Source organism: Ranitomeya imitator, chromosome 7 (genome assembly GCF_032444005.1).
Source record: "Ranitomeya imitator isolate aRanImi1 chromosome 7, aRanImi1.pri, whole genome shotgun sequence".
Lineage (NCBI taxonomy): Eukaryota > Metazoa > Chordata > Amphibia > Anura > Dendrobatidae > Ranitomeya > Ranitomeya imitator.
The window spans coordinates 191,862,427-191,885,506 of record NC_091288.1 but is presented as its reverse complement, the minus strand read 5'-3'; the positions used below and the strand labels follow the sequence as shown (position 1 = coordinate 191,885,506).

Here is a 23,080-nt window from a genome sequence, read left to right as displayed (position 1 = left end):
TCCGTAACCTGGAGAGGACCTCTCGACACTAGGACACTACCCGCGCCAACCGGGACATACACACACTAGAATTTTCTGTCCTGATTAATGACGGTCACAGCCTTCGGCACACTCTACTATCACCCTGATAATCTCCTTAAAACACACAGAATAATTAATTATTAATTAGGAAGATAAATGCTGTCAAGAAGGAAGCTCTTAACTTACTGGTCTGGCAAGCCATGGACATGTAGTCCTACACGGGAGGACCATTAAAGAGGCATTTAACTCCATGCCCTCTCATTGTCCTCAATGTCTTGATCAAAGGTGGCGACATATGGCTCGGGCAAATCAGCGGCACAATATTCCCCTTCCTATCCAACTTTTATAATGAGGAGCACAAGAAAAATACTATTATTATTTTTTTTTCTTAACCTTGCATCCATAAAGTGCAATAATCCTGCAATTTTCCAGAAATATCAATTGAAATTTTTACAAAAACCTCAAAGGAAAAGAGAAGAAAGAACCAATTAGTTGACATACTGTAAAAAGTTTTGTGTATTTCATACAGAAGTATTGACCAGGTAAGGGGGGCGGGAGATATTTGTTGCCCCTTTTACATATTTCCTTTCATCATGGATCTGATATTTGTTGCCCCTTTTACATATTTCCTTTCATCATGGATCTGATATTTGTTGCCCCTTTTACATATTTCCTTTCATCGTGGACCTGATATTTGTTGCCCCTTTTACATATTTCCTTTCATCATGGATCTGATATTTGTTGCCCCTTTTACATATTTTCTTTCATCGTGGACCTGATATTTGTTGCCCCTTTTACATATTTCCTTTCATCGTGGACCTGATATTTGTTGCCCCTTTTACATATTTCCTTTCATCGTGGACCTGATATTTGTTGCCCCTTTTACATATTTCCTTTCATCATGGATCTGATATTTGTTGCCCCTTTTACATATTTCCTTTCATCGTGGATCTGATATTTATTGCCTCTTTTACATATTTCTTTTCATCGTGGATCTGATATTTGTTGCCACTTTTACATATTTCCTTTCATCATGGATCTGACATTTGTTGCCCTTTTACATATTTCCTTTCTTCATGGATCTGATATTTGTTGCCCCTTTTACATATATAAAACAACTATACATAAAACAACTCAGCACAGACGGCAACAACCGTGGCACACACTGCAAACACGTTTCCTGCAGCGGTGCTCCAGGTGCGCCGATCGTCTGTGGAGAAAATCTAATCTACCCGAAGATTCCATCCATTATAAGTTCATGCTAAAAACATACAACTCTGCCCTTCACCTCTCCAAACAAACCTATTTCAACACCCTCATCACCTCACTGTCCAATAACCCTAAACGTGTCTTTGACACTTTCCAGTCTCTACTCAACCCAAGAGTGCAGGCCCCAACCACGGATCTCCGCGCTGATGATATGGCCAATTACTTCAAAGAAAAAATTGACCACATTCGACAGGAAATCATCTCCCAATCTCTTCATACTATTCACTATCCTCCCTCCCCTACTGCATCTAGTTCACTCTCTGATTTTGAACCTGTTACAGAAGAAGTAGTAATCAGGCTCCTCGCATCTTCTCGCCCAACCACTTGCACCAGTGACCCCGTTCCGTCACATCTCCTCCAGTCCCTTTCCCCGGCTGTCACCTCTCACCTAACAAAAATATTCAACCTTTCTCTCACTTCCGGTATTTTTCCATCTTCATTTAAGCATGCCATCATACATCCATTACTTAAAAAACCATCCCTCGATCAAAACTGTGCCGCTAATTATAGACCTGTCTCTAATCTTCCCTTCATCTCTAAACTCCTCGAATGCCTGGTCCACTCCCGTCTTACCCGCTATCTCTCAGATAACTCTCTTCTCGACCCTCTTCAATCTGGTTTCCGCTCTTTACTGAAACTGCCCTCACTAAAGTCTCTAATGACCTACAAACAGCGAAATCTAATGGTCACTACTCCATGATAATTCTCTTGGATCTCTCCGCAGTATTCAACACTGTGGATCATCAGCTCCTCCTCACTATGCTCCGCTCCATCGGCCTCAAAGACACTGTTCTCTCTTGGTTCTCCTCCTATCTCTCTGACCGATCCTTCACTGTATCTTTTGCTGGTTCCTCCTCCTCTCACCTTCCCCTTACTGTTGGGGTTCCTCAAGGATCAGTCCTAGGCCCCCTCCTTTTCTCTTTGTATACTGCCCCTATTGGACAAACAATCAGTAGATTTGGTTTCCAGTACCATCTCTATGCTGATGACACCCAATTATACACTTCTCCTGTTATCACGCCGACCTTTTTAGAAAACACCAGTGATTGTCTTACCGCTGTCTCTAACATCATGTCCTCCCTCTATCTGAAACTGAACCTGTCAAAAACTGAACTCCTTGTGTTTTCTCCCTCTACTAACCTACCTTTGCCTGACATTGCCATCTCCGTATGCGGGTCCATCATTACTCCAAAGCAACATGCCCGCTGCCTTGGGGTCATACTTGATTCCGAGCTTTCATTCACCCCCCACATCCGATCACTGGCTCGCTCTTCTTATCTGCATCTCAAAAACATTTCTAGAATTCGACCTTTTCTTACTTTCGACTTTGCAAAAACTCTTACTGTTTCACTTATTCATTCTCGTCTGGACTATGGTAACTCTCTACTAATCGGTCTCCCTCTTACATAACTTTCCCCGCTCCAATCTGTGCTGAATGCTGCTGCCAGGATTATATTCCTCACCAACCGTTACACCGATGCCTCTACCTTGTGCCAGTCATTACACTGGCTACCCAGCCACTCCAGAATCCAGTATAAAACTACTACCCTCATCCACAAAGCACTCAATGGCTCAGTACCACCCTACATCTCCTCTCTGGTCTCAGTCTACCACCCTACCCGTGCCCTCCGCTCCGCTAATGACCTCAGGTTAGCATCCTCAATAATCAGAACCTCCCATTCCCGTCTCCAAGACTTTACACGTGCTGCGCCGATTCTTTGGAATGCACTACCTAGGTTAATACGATTAATCCCAAATCCCCACAGTTTTAAGCGTGCCCTAAAAACTCATTTGTTCAGATTGGCCTACCACATCAACGCATTAACCTAACTATCCCTGTGTGGCCCAAATAAAAATAAAAATAAAAAAACATAATCAGGTTCCTCGCAACATGTTCTCATACACTTTATGCAGTTAATAGCCCTCTTTGTCTGTACTGCTACATACTTAGGCAGTTAACTGGTTCATGCAGCTTTACATGAACACCTGAGCCTTACACTATGGCCGGTCTGAACAACAAAAGCAATTGTTACCATCCACCTCTCGTGTCTCCCCTTTTCCTCATAGTTTGTAAGTTGCGAGCAGGGCCCTCATTCCTCTTGGTATCTATTTTGAACTGTGATTTCTGTTATGCTGTAGTGTCTATTGTCTCTACAAGTCCCTTCTATAATTTGTAAAGCGCTGCGGAATATGTTGGCGCTATATAAATAAAATTATTATTATTATTATATATTTCCTTTCATCGTGGATCTGATATTTGTTGCCCCTTTTTACATATTTCCTTTCATCATTGATCTGATATTTGTTGCCTCTTTTACATATTTCCTTTCATCATGGATCTGATATTTGTTGCCCCTTTTACATAATTCCTTTCATCATGGATCTGATATTTGTTGCCCCTTTTACATATTTCCTTTCATCATGGATCTGATATTTGTTGCCCTTTTTTTCCATATTTCCTTTCATAATGGATCTGATATTTGTTGCCCCTTTTACATATTTCCTTTCTTCGTGGATCTGATATTTGTTGCCCCTTTTACATATTTCCTTTCATCGTGGATCTGGTATGTTTGGCATTTTTTTTCCTTGTATAGCAGGGTGGGTACAACTTGCGACCAAGGTGGGCACAACTTTTTGACCAGACATGCTCAGATATGGGTGGCTTCATATCAGAGAAATGAAGAGTGGTGCAAAGTTATCTTTGTGTCCCTCATATATATTTGGAGAGTGAGTACTTTTGACCCCTGTTAGGCCTTCAAGAATTGTGTATATGATTTACAGGCGGCCATCAATGTATGTGCTCCTCTACATTGCGTGTGCAAACCACATGCGCCTATGGCTTTCTCCTTCCGGTAGAGCTAATTGGGATCCCAATTCTTCCTGCAGGCGCAGGTTCCACTTTTTGGACTCCTGTCTATTAGGCATTTAGGTCATATACTTTTGCTATGCTAGAAATGTCTTCGATGGTAATATCCCTTTAAGTTTCATTGCAGGCCTCGGGAGTGATTAAGTATGAAAAATATGGCCCTCCAAGCAGAAAAGGTTGTGCATCCCTGGCGTATAGTCTACTATGCTTTGCTATACAGAAGGGAATACATTTTTACACTGATGATGAATGGTCGATATACGCCTGTCTACTGTGAAGGTTACATTTGGGAATACTGATGACGTAAATGCCTATGATATAGCCAAAAAAGAGCTGTGAACATGAGCACCATTATTTTAAAGTATTTTCTTTTTGCTTTTGTCTCTTTTTTTTTTTTTTGGCCCGGCAGACTTTTATTCCAACTTCATCAAGATGACACCAGAGATTTGATCAATTTTGCGCCAATTCAAAGATGCTCTTCTTTCTGTGCAGTTTGTGCCTTTTTAGAGGAATAAGTTCAACAATCTTTGAAAATGTGACATTTAACTTTTTAATTATACAAAAGAACACAAAAAAACTACAAAAAAATAGTGAAGAAAGTAGTGAAGTACATTTGGCATGAAAGCCAAACCAGAATCTCGATTTGCAGACATGGTGTTGCAGGATGTTACCCCCTCATCAGTGCTAAGTATGAGATCTGATCTGGCTAGGTGAGAGGCCCTGGATTGGGGTCTAAGGGTTAACGTTTCTCCTTGTGGAGAGTGACAAACCAAGCCTGGCATGTCAGAGTGAGCTGATTTATAAGCCATGCATGCTCCTATGGGAAATTAAATATGCAAATTGTCTCTTCAGAGAGGAAGAGGACTAGAACCCTAGCGCCACCTCTGAGGAGACAGTATGCCTATTTTATTTCTCAGAGGAGCATGCGTGGCTTATAAGTCTCCTCACTCTCACATGCCAGGCTTGATTTGTCACTCTCCACAAGGAGAAACATTACCCCTTAGAGCCCAATACAGAGCCTTTCACCTAGCCAAATCAGATCTCATACTTTGCACTGATGAGGGAGCAAAACCCTGAAACACCGTGTCTGTAAATCAAGATTCTGGTTTGGCTTTCATCCCAAGTCATATTGCAAGGCTCATTAAAGAGTCGATATTGACTTTTAGGATCGGTTCTGCCAACCCTTGAATGTGTTTTTTTTAGGAGGCCCCGCAGTCGAGATCTGCTTATTTATGAGCCATGATTATTCCCTTGGTGACGCTGTGTTGTTCGTGTCTCTTCGGCCTTATCACAGACACGGGCATTTCGAGGATGAATAATCCATTATATTTGCTTTTTTACGTTGACTCAGAAGACATTTTTGGCTTGGCTGATGAGAATAGGAAGATAATGACCGGCTTTGTGTGGGGAAGGAATTCTTAAAATGCAACATTTTTTTTTTTTTTCATTTCTGCCTTTTTTTTTTCCTGGCTTGCCTATGGATATGTGTGAAGGAGGAATAGGAGGGCAGGACTGGCATGGTGCCACGGGGCTCCGAAGTTGGCACGTTGACTGTAAAACCTGGCTTAGGAATAGATGCTGAGTTGATTGTTTTCCCACACAAGTCCATAACACGTCCTTTGATGCATGCCAACAAATGAAGCTTTATAAAGGAGACACCTGCAACTAACCTGTGACATAACCTTCCCATGGTATAGTGAACCGTACAATACAAGGTAACCCTTTTATTATCAGTAACAGCTAGGGAGGATTAATAATGGAGGACTTTGCAGTATTATATTACATCCAAGGGAAACGTAACCATTGTAGCAGACAATAAACAATGTATGAGGAGTAGGAAGCCGGGACGTTAATGTATTGTCCGCACACTTGGCAACCGGCAAGTATGGTGTCATATTCCTTTCTTAATGTTCTGTTGGAAGAGGGCTACGATCACGTCGGTAAAAAAAAGGGTACAGATGTGTCCACTATTAACACTCCTCAAATTTTGTCAAGGCAAAACCCTCAAAGGCTACACTGAGGAGGACACCTATGGCATAGATATTGCCCAACAGAGTATTGCAAAATCTTTTTATTGTTTTACTCATTTCAAGATATGATAGGCAAAGAGGAAAGATGAGAACGGATACCTATGTACACAACCACCAAATAATTCCTGACGACTGTGGTCTGTAAGCTATGTCGCACCGGCTGTTGTGAAGAACATGCAACCTCCATGAAGATCTAGATCACAGGACTCAACCGTCTCTAAGATAAGAGATTAGATGTGAAGCTGTCCATATTCGATAGTTGTCGGCAGAACAATCGTTTGGCCGATAACCATCTCTCCGGATTTCCTCATGCTCAGAAACGTTCAGCGTGGCCGAGTGCCCCTGTGTTTTTTCCATAAGAGAGTCGCTGCCACACACCTTGGGTAGGGGCTAATCTCCCCTCCAAGCAAAAAGATCATCCCTTGAAATTCCTACAGTTTGATCCTTCTCCTGACATACGGTAATCTGTCAGGAGAAGGTCAGGAGGTTCCCATGCACCACAGATGGTCGGCATATCCCACTGAAATCTGCAGATTGAATGGGGCTTTTAATCTTTTTATATACTGTAGGTGGGCTAGGCTGGTGATTACCAATAGCACTAAAGGTTGGGGGGTTCCTATGTATACTATAATGTATAGGTACAGGGAACACTCTATATGGCACTTTGCTGGAGCCCCCTGTTTAGATGCTCCACCATACTCCAGTTTATCTCCCACCCTGGAGAACCTGACACATCTTTGCATTATGCATGGTGTGCAGCGCTGCTGCCGGCGCCCCTGCATGGTGTCCCTTTCTCCCTCCATGCAGGGATGCCGGCGTACTCACCACCCTGGCCCCGTGACGTGGTTTCCTAGCATGTCCCTCCTCCTTCCGGGTGTGCCCACCTCAGTTCTCGGCGGCGTGCCTAGTAAGGGCATGCGCACGCTCCCCTGTTCGTAAAGGGGCATCCTGTACTAAATGCCCTCAGTTTGTTGCTGAGAGGCATTTAGTATTATGTAGTGCACCTTCAAGGTGGCTCACAGCCAACAGCTGGGAGGCATCTTGTGTAAAAGATTCCATCTCCCCAAGGGAGTCGCCAAGCAACGTGTAGAATCATTAGTTAGTAAGGTGTGCTACTAGTGAGTTGTGAGGTCCCCCTAGTCCCAGTGTCACCAGTCCTGAATCTGGTCCTGGTGAAGCCAGTGCCTGAACCTCATCCCCAGGTCCCGGGGCCATTGCCTGAACCTCGTCCCCTGATCCAAAAGCGGCCAGACCCTGAACATCATCCCCTGGTCCTGAAGTAGTCAGTACCTAAATATTGTCCCCTTGTTCGTGTACGTCCAAATCCTGATCCAACATCCTAGACCTGCGTGTTTGAACCTAGCCCCGATCCGAGTCAGTAACCATTCTGTAGAGGTGCCAGAACTTACTAGTCTGAACGGAGACCTAGCCCTTATCAGTATTAGCGTACCTGACCCTTGGGGTCAGCAGCTGTAGTACCGGGTTCTGCCCATGAGTGGTGGCTACCTGGTGGCTACCTGCCGCACAAGCCGGACCTCAGCACTAGAGGCTCCAGTGAACACCAAGGTAACTGCTTAGTTACGCCCCTTCCTAGGCAGGCCCGACCCTGCGGCACAGCGGGTCCACAATTCCACGTGCACCACAGTTGGGCATAACATGGTCTATTAACTTCACTGGGCACCATGTAATACTTTATCTTCTATGTGGTGATACCGGACAGAAATTGAACACTTGACTCACAGATTACGGCTGATCACTAGCATACTCATTAGGCCTAATGTCTGTCAATATGTCTGTCTGTGGCAGAGAAAAGCCACTGCTATATGAGTCTGACAGCGGCTTTTTCATAGTGAACACAGGAGCGTCGGTCGAGCCTAGCATACTTGTATATCGAGGACTCGAGGGAGATAGTTATCTTATGTATATGGGGTCTGTTATTATTGGAGGATTCATCTAACAAAAAAGGATTGCCTGTGTTTTCACTGTACTACAAAAAAAGTACATTTTTTCCTTTTTTTTTCCTTTAAAATGACCCTGTCACCAGGTTTTTGCTATGTAATCTGAGAGCAGCATGATGTAGGGTCATAGAACCTGATTCCAGCAATGTGTCACTTACTGGTCTGCATGGTGCAGTTCTGATAAAGTCACATTTTTCTGCTGCAAACGTTCCGCGTTTACTGTGCATAGGCAGAAATCTGCAAATCAATGATGGGGCAGGGTTTTACCAAGCTCATGAATATGGAGGACTACATGGCACAAGACAACTAGTCCTCTAGTGATAATCCTCTGCTGCTAAAACACTGATTTTATTGAAACTCGAACAAGCAGCCCAGAAAGTGACACATCGCTGGAATCAAGATCTCAGCCCCTACATCATGCTGCTCTCAGGATTAAATATCAAAAACCTGCTGACAGATTCCCTTTAACAATACACTGATGTGCAGAATTGAAGGCACAATGGAAGTTACCAGGAAGGACACTGAAGCGTGACCTTGAGTTAATAGGGTAACATGAAAGGCTGACCTTGGCAGGCATAACTCTTCATTGCGATGAAAAGGACGTTCGCCATGTAAGATAACGATAGCTGCAGGCATTATAGTAAAGCACTATTCTTTTTTTTTTACATACTTGTAGAATCCTCCAACTCAAAAAAAGGCAAAAAAATAGGTTATTTTGCTATCTATATACATTCCATCGTTAGCGAGCACAGAAATGTATGACTGTCCGGCCATAGCACCTATTGGCCCAATGTCAATCAGCTGCTTCTAAGACCAGCAGAATAATGTTGTGTCTTATAAAGTCATAGATACCAACCCTCACGTTTTTAACGTAGAGAAATTTTTTAGCTATTCTCCCCTCCTGTTCCCCAGCTGTGCCCCATTTACCGATACCGTTGGCGTAAACATCCCACCTTCTTCTTGGCACAGGACAAGGCAAATTTGCCGGGATTGTTTCCGAAAAACTAGGACAGTTGTGGCAAATTCAGGCCAGGTGGCATATGTGATAGACGGATGAGAGAGGGCCGTTAGGCAACCATCCATAAACAGGGTGGTCTCGAGTTGGAAAAAGTAAAAAGAAGGACAATAGAACTAGTAAAAGGCACGGAGAACCTCAGTTCTGCGAAAAGATTAAGTACTAATATCGAAAAGAGAAGTATGCAATTATACAAATATGTATGGTAAATGGCCTCAACAAAATATGGTGAAAATCTTTTCAGTGTAAAACCTCCTCCTAGGTCCAGGTTGATCCAGAAAAAAAAAATTGCGTTCTCCAAAAAAGGAAAAAGGCTTCTTTACTGTAAGAGCAGTGAAGTGGAAAAAGTTGATCACTAAGATATTTTTGTAGATAAAAGCAGCATCCTATGTAAATGTATAGAACTCCTGTTTTATTGTGCGTCCGTCGCCTAAGGTCAAAAAAGAATGTACGGTAGTTGGTTTTTTTTTTTTACTTTTAAAGGAGTTGCCCAAGAATTTTGAAAAAATGGTCAGAAAGCAGGACGTGAATTAAAATGACAAAATAACTCATACTCGCCCTGTAAATCCCTCGCCGCCGCTCCAGTGTGGCTTTGATCCCGCTGTTCTTTGTCTTCCAGGAATGATGTTCTCACTACCCTCACATGATCACTGCAGCCAATAACTCGCATCAGTAGTCATCACGTGACCGGTGAAGCCAGTGATTGTCTGCAGCAGTCACCTGAGTTTTTTAAAAAATTTTAATTCATCCCCATTTTTTTCAGGTCATTTGTTGAAAATTCCCTATAAAGTGTTTTCCCAAAATCATAAGTTATCCACTATCCATGGTGGTAGGAGACACCTTACCGTTCACTGTGGGTGCAACTGATAGAACCTGCAGAATCCCAGTAACCAGGCGTGGCAGAGCCACATCTTGAAATGAGTGATGTTTGCATGCTCGTCCTCCGCTTCGCTCATTGCGTATGCGACTGTTTGAAATAGCCTGTCGTTGGGTAGAGCAGAGATTGAGCATGCAAATTTCTATACCCTTTAAGATGGGGCTCTGCAGAGCTGCGTTTTCGAGATTGTTGGGGACCCCCCGAGTGATCTGTAAGTTATGACTTACGATTTTGGGAATAAGGCTTTAACTCTCCTCTGATTCCTTTCATCCACAAGCTCTTCCCCTCCCTTGGCTATTCTTGATTTACGTTCTATTAACTATACACCATTGGCACACATGGGTGTAGGTAACGGCCTTTGTGTGGCACTGGACATCCACTGTGAGGTTACTAGTGCCAATATCAAATAGAACATGTGAGCTTTTCCCGGCACAAACTCCTGACTCTGTCATCTCACATGTGCTTTCTGCTTCAATGTCTGTGCCAAAAAGAAATAGCTGTAAGTTTTCAGATTCCCATACCCAGTCTAGCAGGAGCCACACTGGTCTGGGCAAATGTACAAATCTTTACAGCAGGCTTGTAAAATGATGTGACTCAATGCAGAAACATAAAGGAAGCTATAACTTCACTATCAAGCATCTTTTCAGTGGATAATTGGGGAGCATACGAAGACAAGCCTATAGGGTTCCACAGAATTGTCTTATGATGTTCTTCTTACAAGTCTTCTGAATACGTAGACAAGCCTATAGGGTTCCACAGAATTGTCTTGTGATGTTCTTCTTGCAAGTCTTCTGCATACATAGACAAGTCTATAGGGTTCCACAGAATTGTCTTGTGATGTTGTTCTTACAAGTCTTCTGCATACGTAGACAAGTCTATAGGGCTCCACAGAATTGTCTTGTGATGTTGTTCTTAACTGCATATGTAGACAAGGCTATAGGGTTCCACAGAATTATCTTGTGATGTTCTTCTTACAAGTTTTCTGCATACGTAGACCAACCTATAGGGTTCTACAGAATTGTCTTGTGATGTTCGTTTTACAAGTCTTCTGCATCCGTAGACCAACCTATAGGGATTCCACAGAATTGTCTTGTGATGTTCTTACAAGTCTTCTGCATCCGTAGACCAACCTATAGGGATTCCACAGAATTGTCTTGTGATGTTCGTTTTACAAGTCTTCTGCATCCATAGACCAACCTATAGGGTTCCACAGAATTGTCTTGTGATGTTCGTTTTACAAGTCTTCTGCATATGTAGACCAACCTATAGGGTTCCACAGAATTGTCTTGTGATGTTCTTTTTACAAGTTTTATGCATACGTAGACCAACCTATAGGGTTCCACAGAATTGTCTTGTGATGTTCTTTTTACAAGTTTTCTGCATACGTAGACCAACCTATAGGGTTCCACAGAATTGTCTTGTGATGTTCTTTTTACAAGTCTTCTGCATACATAGACAAGCCTATAGGGTTCCACTGAATTGTCTTGTGAAGTTGTTCTTACAAGTCTTCTGCATACGTAGACAAGCCTATAGGGTTCCACAGAATTGTCTTGTGATGTTGTTCTTACAGGTCTTCTGCATATGTAGACAATGCTATAGGGTTCCACAGAATTGTCTTGTGATGTTGTTCTTAACTGCATACGTAGACAAGGCTATAGGGTTCCACAGAATTGTCTTGAGATGTTGTTCTTATGTAAGTCTTCTGGTTATTTTAGAGGTTTTTGGCTTGTAGATTTAGCCCAGCTTCCCAGTAAAGAGTTGATTTTGTCAGGGAAAGCACTACTTGACCTGAAGTATTTTATGGCATGATGGTTATTCAGATGAATCACCATGTATGAACTTCATGGATGGCTAAAGACCACCAGGGATAGAGCCACTATCACAGAGCCTCTCTCTATGATGGCTCATAGCTGAAGGTCCTAATATATAATCCCATCTATGATTTCTATTTGCCCTGAGGTCATATGAACAGGGTTTGTCTACAAGAGACGTCCCTTTTAAGATAGATCAGTGTGGTATAGAATGCTCCACTCGGCCCACAACTCGATAAGACATTGCTTCCCAGGTAGTCCGTTTACTAAAATTTTCTCAATAGTCCGTATGGGCCATACACTAGATAATTTTGCTTTAAAATTAATTCTGGGTTCTTGGCTTGTTTTATTTCCAAATCACATATCTTTGAGGGACAGTTATATGATTGGTTAGTGATAGCAGACTAAGGCAAGATGTTTGTTAGTGCCGATCACTAATGGCAATGATCATCACGTTTTCTCAGCATTTTCATACTTGTTCCATGTGATCATCTCTGAGGATTTATCATAAGATCTGGGATTTCAAGTTCTATAGTAAGTCGTGACGTGTGACTGTATGTATAATTTATTGATCTTCACTAATTCTTCTTAGGTAAATGATTGACTTTCTCTCCATATTACGTGAAGCAACGCTATAGAGATTGTCCAGGACTATAATATTGGTGACCTTTCTATAGAAAAGGTCATCAATATCAGATCAGTGAAGACCGACATTCCCAACGATCAACTGTCACCAGGCCTCAATCTAAGGCTCACCTTAAGTGGATCCACTAAGCCTCGAGTCAGGGTAGACACACGGACCCCAGGTATCGGTACAGGCGGTTAGGCACATGGTACGAAGAGGATTTGGAAAACTGGCAAATATGAACTGCATACTAACTGGCAATGCATGATTGGCGGCAAATCGAGAAGCACGAGGATATAACAGTAACTGAGGACTTGGATAAGGTCAGAGATCAAAAAACAAATTTGTAGGACACAGTTCTGGTTTAACATTCAGACACATACCAAAACAAGCCTTAAAAGGTCTAGGGGGAAGATGTCATGGAGGACCGCTGGGCCACTTGTAAAACTCGACGTGGAGCACAGCAGAGAACAACAGCCATAATGGAAGGAAGCAGAGCCCTTCCATGGTGTGGCAGGTGCTTAACACTTAAAATATACACAGTGTACAGAGCCGGAATTCCAAATCTTTCTACACTTTGTAGTGGCCGTTCTCCAGTCTCTTGAAGTGAAATTGAGATGAGCTGCAGTACCTGAGATCAGCCATTACAGTGTACGGAGCTTTGATATACTTTCGTCTGCCACAGAACCTGCTAACAGCTGATCGTTTGTGGTGCCGTCTATCAGACCCCTACCGATTTGTTTGCTCTATTGGAACAAAATAGATCATGATAGCCAAGGAGATGTGAGTCTTTCTGCCACTGTTCTTATATAACTACGATATACCATCCAGTTCCGATCTGTAGAAGTCTGACCAAAGGAAAGCGTTATGCTCTTGCCATCCAGAAAATCTTCAACAACTTGAATTATTGAGGTTTCCTATCTGTTATCTTATGTGATAACCTGTTGGCCATTATTCCTGTCCTTGCTTCATAACTTGTATTGTGAGCTATAGTCCATTGGGTTTTTAATGGACATTTTAGACTTATTATGGACTTTGAGATTGAGTAGAGCTCCTAGTTATCAGTGTGACTCTTAGTCTGTTATATACAGTGGGTACGGAAAGTATTCAGACCCCTTTAAATTTTTCACTCTTTTTTTTATTACAGCCGTTTGGTAAATTCAAAAAAGTTAATTTTTTCTCATTAATGTACACTCTGCACCCAATCCTGACTGAAAAAACAGAAATGTGGTAATTTTTGCAAATTTTTTTAAAAAAAGAAAAACTGAAATATCACATGGTCATAAGTATTCAGACCCATTGCTCAGTATTGAGTAGAAGCACCTTTTGAGCTAGGACAGCCATGAATCTTCTTGGGAATGATGCAACAAGTTTTTCACACTTGGATTTGGGGATCCTCTGCCATTCTTCCTTGCAGATCCTCTCCAGTTCCGTCAGGTTGGATGGTGAACGTTGGTGGACGCCATTTTCAGGTCTCTCCAGAGATGCTCAATTGAGTTTTGGTCAGTGCTCTGGCTGGGCCAGTGAAGAATGGTCACAGAGTTGTTCTGAAGCCACTCCTTTGTTATTTTAGCTGTATGTTTAGGGTCATTGTCTTGTTGGAAGGTGAACCTTCGCCAAGTCTGAGGTCCAGAGCACTCTGGAAGAGGTCTTCATCCAGGATATCTCTGTACTTGCCCGCATTCATGTTTCCTTCAATGACAACCAAGTCGTCCTGTCCCTGCAGCTGAAAAACACCCCCATAGCATGATGCTGCCACCACCATGTTTCACTGTAGGGATTGTATTGGGCAGGTGATGAGCAGTGGCTGGTTTTCTCCACACATACCGCTTAGAAATATCACCAAAAAGGTCTATCTTCGTCTCATGTTTTTTTAGCAAACTCTATGCGGCTTTCATATGTCTTGCACTGAGGAGAGGCTTCGGGCCACTCTGCCATAAAGGCCCGACTGGTGGAGGGCTGCACTGATAGTTGACTTTGTGGAACTTTCTCCCATCTCCCTACTGCACCTCTGGAGCTCAGCCTCAGTGATCTTGGGGTTCTTCTTTACCTCCCTCACCAAGGCTCTTCTCCCACGATTGCTCAGTTTCGCTGGACGGCCAGGTCTAGGAAGACTTCTGGTGGTCCCAAATTTCTTCCATTTAAGGATTATAGAGGTCACTGTGCTCTTAGGAACCTTTAGTACTGCAGAAATTCTGTTGTAACCTTGACCAGATATTTGCCTTGCCACAATTCTGTCTCTGAGCTCCTTGGCCAGTTCCTTTGGCCTCATGATTCTCATTTGGTCTGACATGCACTGTGAGCTGTGAGGTCTTATATAGACAGGTGTGCGTCTTTCCATATCAAGTCCTATCAGTTTAATTAAACACAGCTGGACTCCAATGAAGGAGTAGAACCATCTCAAGGAGGATCACAAGGAACATGTGACCTAAATATGAGTGTCTGAGCAAAGGGTCTGAATACTTATGACCAGGTGATATTTCAGTTTTTCTTTTTTATTACATTTGCAAAAAATACTACATTTGTTTTTTTTTTTCAGTGAAGATGAAGTGCAGAGTGGACATTGATGTGAAAAAAATTAACTTTTTTTGAATTTACCAAATGGCTGCAATGAAAGAAAGAGTGAAAAATTTAAAGGGGTCTGAACACTTTCCGTACCAACTGTAGATCTTCAGGCTATTAATGGCACATCCATCATTGTTTCCATACGTCTCGTTACTTTGCGACTCTTCAAGCCATAAAAGTAATTGAATCTTAACATGCTATGTCTAGAAAAAGATTATTGAGTTTTTATTGGTAGAACTGTCTTCATAAATTATTTGGTGTCCACCATCATTTTCTCAATGTGAAACTTAAAAAAAAAAACAAGCCTTGAGAGCTTCACTTTATATTGAAGGGTTTAGATCCAGTAAGAACCAGAGAAAATACCATAACCGGACAGTTTTGTTCTCCCAAAGGCTTGATGCGTCTACACTACATTCTGAAAGTTCTTTACTTTCAAACTTTTCGTCAGATGTATGCATACTCCGATAGCACTTGACATATGCCCATACATATCCTCGTCATGGTAGTTGATGTGTTTTTATGTGTTGTTTCTCGCAGGGCACAGCATCTGTTCTCCAGCGTAGATCAGACAATGAAGAGTATGTGGAAGTGGGCCGACTGGGACCCTCAGACTACTTTGGTAAGATGGATTCACAGTCACACGGATGGATGTTTGATGAGCGAGGAGCATTTTCCACTTTGGAAATATATGTAAACACTTTTTTTTAAGAAATCTGAATCGCTATTAAAGGAATGAAAGGAGACCAACTGTTCCCTTTAAAAATGCACATATCTTATACTACGCAATATAGAATATAAGTCATAAAGCCGAGAATACCAACCTGCGGCTCTCCAGCTGTTCCCAAACTACAATTCCCAGAAGGTCCTGACAGCCACAGGCTACCATGACCTTCAGGAAGCTGTGGTTTTTCAACAGCTGGAGAGTGACTGGTTGGAGATCACCTCCCTAGAAGTTTTTTTCTATGTAAATCACTCAGATCTCTAATACTTTTGATCTCCGTCATTTTCACACTTCTATTTAACACTTTTAGCTATTATTAATTGCGACAACCAATGTGATATTATTGGGGAGAAGACTGAAGAGTTATCAGAAGCTTCTGGCATTAGAAAAAAAAGTAGCTTCTTCCAGAAACATCCCCATTTATGGTCCAATAACACAGCGACTCTGCCCAAAATGTCAACCCAAAACCTAAAAATACACGAATAACCATTAGTAAGAGCCGTAGCTAAAGTTTATTAATTATCTTCTAATTATTTAGCGATATTGGCATTTTTGCTTCTTTGAGGCAGCCATGTTTGTCGTATCGGTTGTCACCTTCGGCTTCTAATTTAGAAGTCATAACCAATATGGTTGAACTTCCAGATGTCACCAAAAATGGGCACCGCATCAAAATGAACAATTACAATATCTCTCCATGCAAGTATAGTATCATGGTGAATTTTTGGTAACGTTTCAAAATCTGGTTTAATTTTGCCAGGACCTCCATGACCACTAGAAAAAGTCCTTTCCTCTCACCACACAACCATGGATAAGGTGGTCGAGCATGCACAGTGCTTTAAGTCAATGGGGCTGACAGAAACGCTGCTCCTTTTTGGGTCCACCGGAATCGGTGATAGATCATTTTTGTGGTAATAGACCTTTTAAGACCAGGAAAGATGAGCAATGTAATATTTCGAAAACTATCATGGATACTACCCGCAGTGCTGCACCTTGACAAGTAGATGATCCGTGATTGTAATGTGAAGCTTAAGGCTTCCAAACACAATAGACTAAGGTTGTCTAAGCTTGACGATAAGGCCAACAGTCTAATATCTACACCGTCAGATGATGTTTGAGGAGATAAGAATCCGACAAGTCTTATTTTGCCCAAGTAGTCTGGCATGGGCTCTCTCAATGGATCGTTCCTCAGTGTATGAGAGTTGGGTAAGATTGCTACCGGTCAGTTGACAGCTATCTAAAGAGTATGGAGGCTTCAGTTAGGCAGTAGGTAGTTATTTTCCAGACTGCATTGGTTACTCCTCACTCTTCCTTTCATTTTGTTTCCAGGTGAGATAGCGTTGCTACTGAATCGTCCCAGAGCCGCAACAGTCGTCGCACGGGGTCCACTGAAATGTGTGAAGCTGGACCGCCCGCGCTTTGAACGAGTTCTTGGACCATGCTCGGAAATCCTAAAAAGAAACATTCAAAGATACAACAGCTTCATCAGCCTCACTGTCTAACGTGTCCCACTATGGCCGGATTCAGATGACCGTAATGTGGCCACGTATCAGCATCTGTAAGGTAAGATCTGGACTTCCCCACCAAAGCTTTTGGTGAACAAGGGGGGTCTGGATCTCGCGGCCAAAATATAGACGCTGAAATGTGGCTGTATTACCGCCAACTGATATCGACATAAGGCGAACGCCATCTCTGTCACCACGTGCACTCAAGTCTGACCTGTGCAGTTCCATAGCTTTATAAAACAAAGGAAATTGTGCGTTTCAACGTGATTTTTTTTTTATGGTCATCATGTGATTAGTTTGAGTAATGAACATACGGCACTTGATTTTGGGTGTGCTTTGTCACCAGAAATTTTTTCAGTTTATGGATCACTTTATAATCTTATCAAAAATTCAACTGCAGGGTGACGGATGCTTTTCACATTTCAGATGCAGAATATCTTACTTTACATGGCGTCTATCAGAACCAAATGACTGTTCAAACCAAGCACAGTCGCCCAGTGCACACTTGGACAAACAGTTCCCTGCCCTCTTTTTTCTTGTTTGATAAATCTTACTTTACAAGACCTTAGATAAATGGAAAACTAGTAAGTGGAAAAATGCACTGAGATTTTTTGGGGCAACATCAAGGGTGAACCGAGTACCAGTGCTTGGTTTGAACAGTCGTTTTGGGCGGATAGACTCTCCTTTTAATCTTGAAAGTCAGGGACAAACTTTTCACTAATACCTAAACTTTAATTCTTACAGATTTAACCCTGCTGTTCTGTTGGTCAAAAATGACCGACTTTGAACTTCAATATTCTTTAAAATATTCAAGATGCGGCTCTGAAACCCGTGGCCGACCGACCCATCCTCATTTAAGTCAATCAACCACAAGTTTCAGAACCGCATCTTGAACACCCCAAAAAATACCAAAGTTCAAAATAGGTCTCCCCAGACCGAACAGAACAGCAGGGTTAAAGATTTTGTTTGATTTTTTTTTTTCCTTTAAAGTTGAGCCATTAAGTGTAATTATTGCGTATGACTTCCCGTAATTGAAATCTGTGACGCTACCACCGGGGCATCGGTGCACAGGCTAAGCAGTTCCCTTATAAATTACCATTTGGATGGAAATTATCAAGGTTTACAGGGCACATTTGCAGCATTTCATAAGGAAAAAAAGGCTTTATAGTTGTATCTGGCCATAGGATAAATGGCAACGGAAAGTTCCTATGGACGGCAATCTATGGCTGTAATTGTGGCTTAGTTCTGAATAGATATAAACCCAATTATGCGATTAGACCATATGGAAGTCATCGTGGGAAGAATTACAGCACTGGTCGTCCATTTATGCAAATGGTCAGCATAGAATGCTATATGTTCCCTGTAGGGGAAATGTAAATCTAGTTCTCTCCACCCTAAATCAACTGGGTGCTAGGAGCCTCAGGATCCGGACTGTCTATGATGACAACTCCTTTATAATGGCTGAAGTTGGGGCGATGAGTTATATAAGGAAACCCTAGCGGTCATTTTTAAAGGGAATCTGACAGCAGCTTGATGCAGGGTCAAGGATCCCGATTCCAGTGATGTGTCACTTAGTTTACTGGGTCCAGCAGTAACGCTAGAATCACAGTTTTCTCTGCTCCAGTTCTCACAGTTCTCTAAATGCTGAGCTCTGTATAACCCCGCCCACAACACTGATTGGCAGCTTTCTGTGCACGCTGTTTATTGACACAAATCTGCCAATCAGTGGTGTGGGGGTGTGCCTGGACCAGGAGGACCTAGTCCCCTAGTAATAATGTCCTGCTGATAAAACACTGATTATATTGAAATCACAGCCTAAAGTGGCACATCGCTGGAATCCAGTTCTCTGCCCCTACATCATGCTGCTTTCAGGTTTCATAGCAAAAACCTCCTTTGGTCTGTGTACTACAACAAAGTATTTGATAGCCTCCATCGATGAAGATTGTTAACTGCTGTCACAATCTAATGCCTTTTGCCAGTCAATAGGGATATTCCGGTTAGTTCAGTGTTGGTCCTACCACTGGGACCCCCACCAGTCTTCAGAATTGTGTCCCCCTGAAGAATTTGAATGGTCTATGACACTGACGAAGATAGGTGAGCTCAGTGCAGCGCTCGGCTCTCTTATTTTGAGTGCCAACCAACTGCGCTCTACAAATCATCCCGACAAGGGAGAACTAGTACAGAGCGATCAACACAAGTTCTCTATTCTGGGGATCGTTGGGAGCCCCACTGGTAAGACCCACAGGGATCGAAAAGGCCTCAATTATTATTATTATTATATTAGGCAAAAGTGGCTGAATGCACCAATTTCGGGGGTATTGGAGGACCGTTTGGTGTGTATGGGGTCGGTCAATCATGTTGGGGGTGAGAAGGATTTTCAAGTTGGAATTTTCACGTCCAATCCTTTTGTTTTCACAAGAGATAAGCCGTTGCCTTGTTCTCTCCCCTGTTGAAAAGTGTTTGGCCAAACCGAGATCTATTTTTTACCCCTCAGAAGATTGCTCTTAGTACATCACATGGAGAAGGTGAACATTAGGGACCACAGTTAGCTGAATGTATGTTCCTTCAATAAGATATAAGGTTATTTTCTCTTACAATTCCTCAACTGGTTTCTAATCCAAAGATGCTTTTGTCAATCAATTCATGCTGCGGATACAAACAGTTCATAGATGGAAAAATGTCTAAGATGTAGATTCAGGTCACCTCAACTCATAGAATAATCTTTACACATCTAGACTAGATACCTTCTACGAATAAAACCCAGAAGAATAAAACCTAGTGGTTATTAATGGCTGGACCTATCATAACGAGTGCAGATTACTATGAATAACAAGAGTTCATTCAAGGCCACGTGCACATTGCCATATTATGCTGTAATATGAATAGTCTGTGACAGTGATTCCCAAGTCCAGTCCTCAAGAGCCACAAAAAAAATCAGGTTTCCAGGATTAACTTAGTATTGCCCACGTAATAATTCCATCATACTAAAGGAAATCCTGAAAACCGGATCCTGGTGGCTCTTGAGTACTGGAGTTGTGGAAAACTGGTCTACAAGATTCTACCTAAGTATGCCTTCGATTTCAGATAGATAGAAAAGTAGAAACGTCTTGTTCCATCTCATGCCTTATTCTGTAGATAACCTCCCTTAGCTCCTAAAAAAATACTTATCTACAGAATATGGAATGAGACGTTTCTTCTTTTCTATATGAAATCGAAGGCATACTTGGGGAAGACTGGTCTACAAGATCCTACCTAAGTATGCCTTCGATTTCAGATACATAGAAAAGAAGAAACGTCTTGTTCCATCTCATGCCTTATTCTATACATAGGTTTTTTTTAGGAGCTAAGGAAGGTTATCTACAGAATATGGCATGAGATGGAACAAGATGTTTCTTCGTTTCTATCTCAAATCGAAGGCATACCTGGGGAACACTGGTCTACAAGATCCTACCTAAGTATGCCTTCGATTTCAGATACATAGAAAAGAAGAAACGTCTTGTCCCATCTCATGCCTTATTCTATAGATAAGTTGTTTTTTTTTAGGAGCTAAGGAAGGTTATCTACAGAATATGGCATGAGATGGAAAAAGACATTTCTTCATTTCTATCTCAAATCGAAGGCATACTTGGGGAACACTGGTCTACAAGATCCAACCTAAGCATGCCTTCGATTTGAGATAGAAAAGAAACGTCTTGTTCCATCTCATGCCTTATTCTATAGATAAGGTTTTTTTAGGAGCTAAGGAAGGTTATAAGGTTATCTACAGAATATGGCATGAGATGGAACAAGATGGTTCTTCATTTCTATCTCAAATCGAAGGCATACTTGGAGAACACTGGTCTACAAGATCCTACCTAAGCATGCCTTCGATTTCAGATAGAAAAGAAGAAACATCTTGTTCCATCATGACATATTCTGTGGATAACCTTCCTTAGCTCCTAAAAAAAATACTTTTCTACAGAATATGGCATGAGATGGAACAAGACGTTTCTTCTTTTGTATAGGAAATTGAAGACATACTTGGGGAACACTGGTCTACAAGATTCTACCTAAGCATGCCTTCGATTTCAAATAGAAAAGAAGAAACATCTTGTTCCATCTCATGCCATATTCTGTAGATAGCCTCCCTTAGCTTCTAAAAAAATACTTATTTATAGAATATGGCATGAGATGGAACAAGACATTTCTTCTTTTTCTATCTGAAATCGAAGGCATGCTTGGGGAACACGGGTCTACAAGATCCTACAAAAGTCTTGTTCCATCTCATGCCATATTCTGTAGATAACTTCCATTAGCTCCAAAAAAAATACTGATATAATACTGTGCCATAGAAGGTAGCATATGGAATTTGGAGTCTTATGGACACTGTGTGCCACCCTACTGGTTCTGCACACATGGCTTGGCCGAGTCTATGGGCCTTTAGGCACTACCTTCTGATATATACATTCGGTGGGTTGATGGGAAATGTAGCCATCTCTTGTCTTGAATATACCTCTAAGCTCTCGTCTTTCATAGATGTAGCTTTCTTTATAGTAAATTCCGAACTTTTTTTTTTTTTAATAGCTGTGAACAATGTGAATGAAAACGAAAATCTGATACAAATGATTCCTTCCTGATTTTTACAAGTACCATTCATCCACGATGGTTTTTTTTTTGGTATGGTAGAAGAAAAGATGTAAGATCACTAAGGGCAGCATACCTTTTATGTTACTGTACTGTATCAGCTGCTTTTGAATCCTGTTTTGTAATTGAAACTCTTAGGTGTGGTCTCTCGTGCAACTTAAGTGTCTGAAGTAGATGCCCCTCCACCCCTCGGACCTCTCAAATAGTGCTTTTGTATAAGTTTTATAATATCTATTTATCAGCCGTTACAGCTTTTTGTACATTGGCTTGGCTAAATCAAAGATGCTGGAAAAATTTGGCTGCGAGCATGCGAGGCACAACGCCGACCGGCATCACAATACATTCCTTATATATATACTGTATGTTCCATCGACATGATTTCAAGGATAATCACACTTGTAGGGTTCTTGTTCAGTGGACATGTTTTTCCGATTAAGCAAGAGGGTTTCTTTGGAACCAAGAGATACCAACCGGGGGGCCTCGTCCGCTGCTCTTGGGGTCTGTGGTCAATCAACTACAGAATTGGGTGGATGCCTTAACTTAATTACATTGTAGTGATAATGGTGAAGGCCTGGCCAAGTAACTCATAAAGTGGAATTATTCTTAAAATAAACATGTTTGGAAGACTTTATTCATTAATTGCCTTTTGCTTCTGCTCAAGACAATTCGATATTTGACAATAAATGTCTACTCTGCAATGTAAAATGAGTGCGTGCCTTTTATTGTCGCTGCTAACGCAAGAGGAAAAACTAACTACAGACACGGAAGAAACTATATAAGAGAAAATATAACACAATAAAAAAGGGTTGCCAATTAGAGGCGCACATATGACACCAACATTTAGCGAGAAAAATGTGCTATAACAATTTAGGGTAGGGAGGTTCCAGTATATTGCATGATGTACCCTGTATGATCAGTGGGTGCTGTCCCTGGGACCCCACCAGGATGAAGGGCAGCTAACATAATGGGAATGCCAGGATTCTTTCACTGCCTAACCTGGCACTTCAACGTCCATTATAATTTGCTGTCCCTCAGCAGCGTAGAGTGGGTTTGCAACACCTGGGGCAAGGCCAATATTGCACCTCCTATCCCAGAAACAATGACCCTCGTAAAACAAATAGTGTCCTTTGAGAGCCTCCTTTTAGAAAGTTTTAGTGCCTCTTTAAAAAGTAATGATGCCCCCTCCAAAATTAAGGA

The 23,080-nt window shown here is 41.9% G+C and overlaps 1 protein-coding gene across 2 annotated transcripts in view; it reads left to right on the top strand.

Annotated features, from left to right (window-relative positions):
- Positions 1–22,588, top strand: part of PRKAR1B (protein kinase cAMP-dependent type I regulatory subunit beta) — a 189,975-nt gene extending 167,387 nt beyond the window's left edge. For both annotated transcript variants that reach the window (XM_069734254.1, XM_069734253.1), the window contains exons 10-11: positions 15,575–15,656; positions 17,085–22,588. In XM_069734254.1, the coding sequence (XP_069590355.1) occupies positions 15,575–15,656; positions 17,085–17,257 (255 nt within the window). In that variant the 3' untranslated portion in view covers positions 17,258–22,588. The remainder of the gene's footprint in view (positions 1–15,574; positions 15,657–17,084) is intronic.
- Positions 22,589–23,080: the final 492 nt, after the last annotated feature.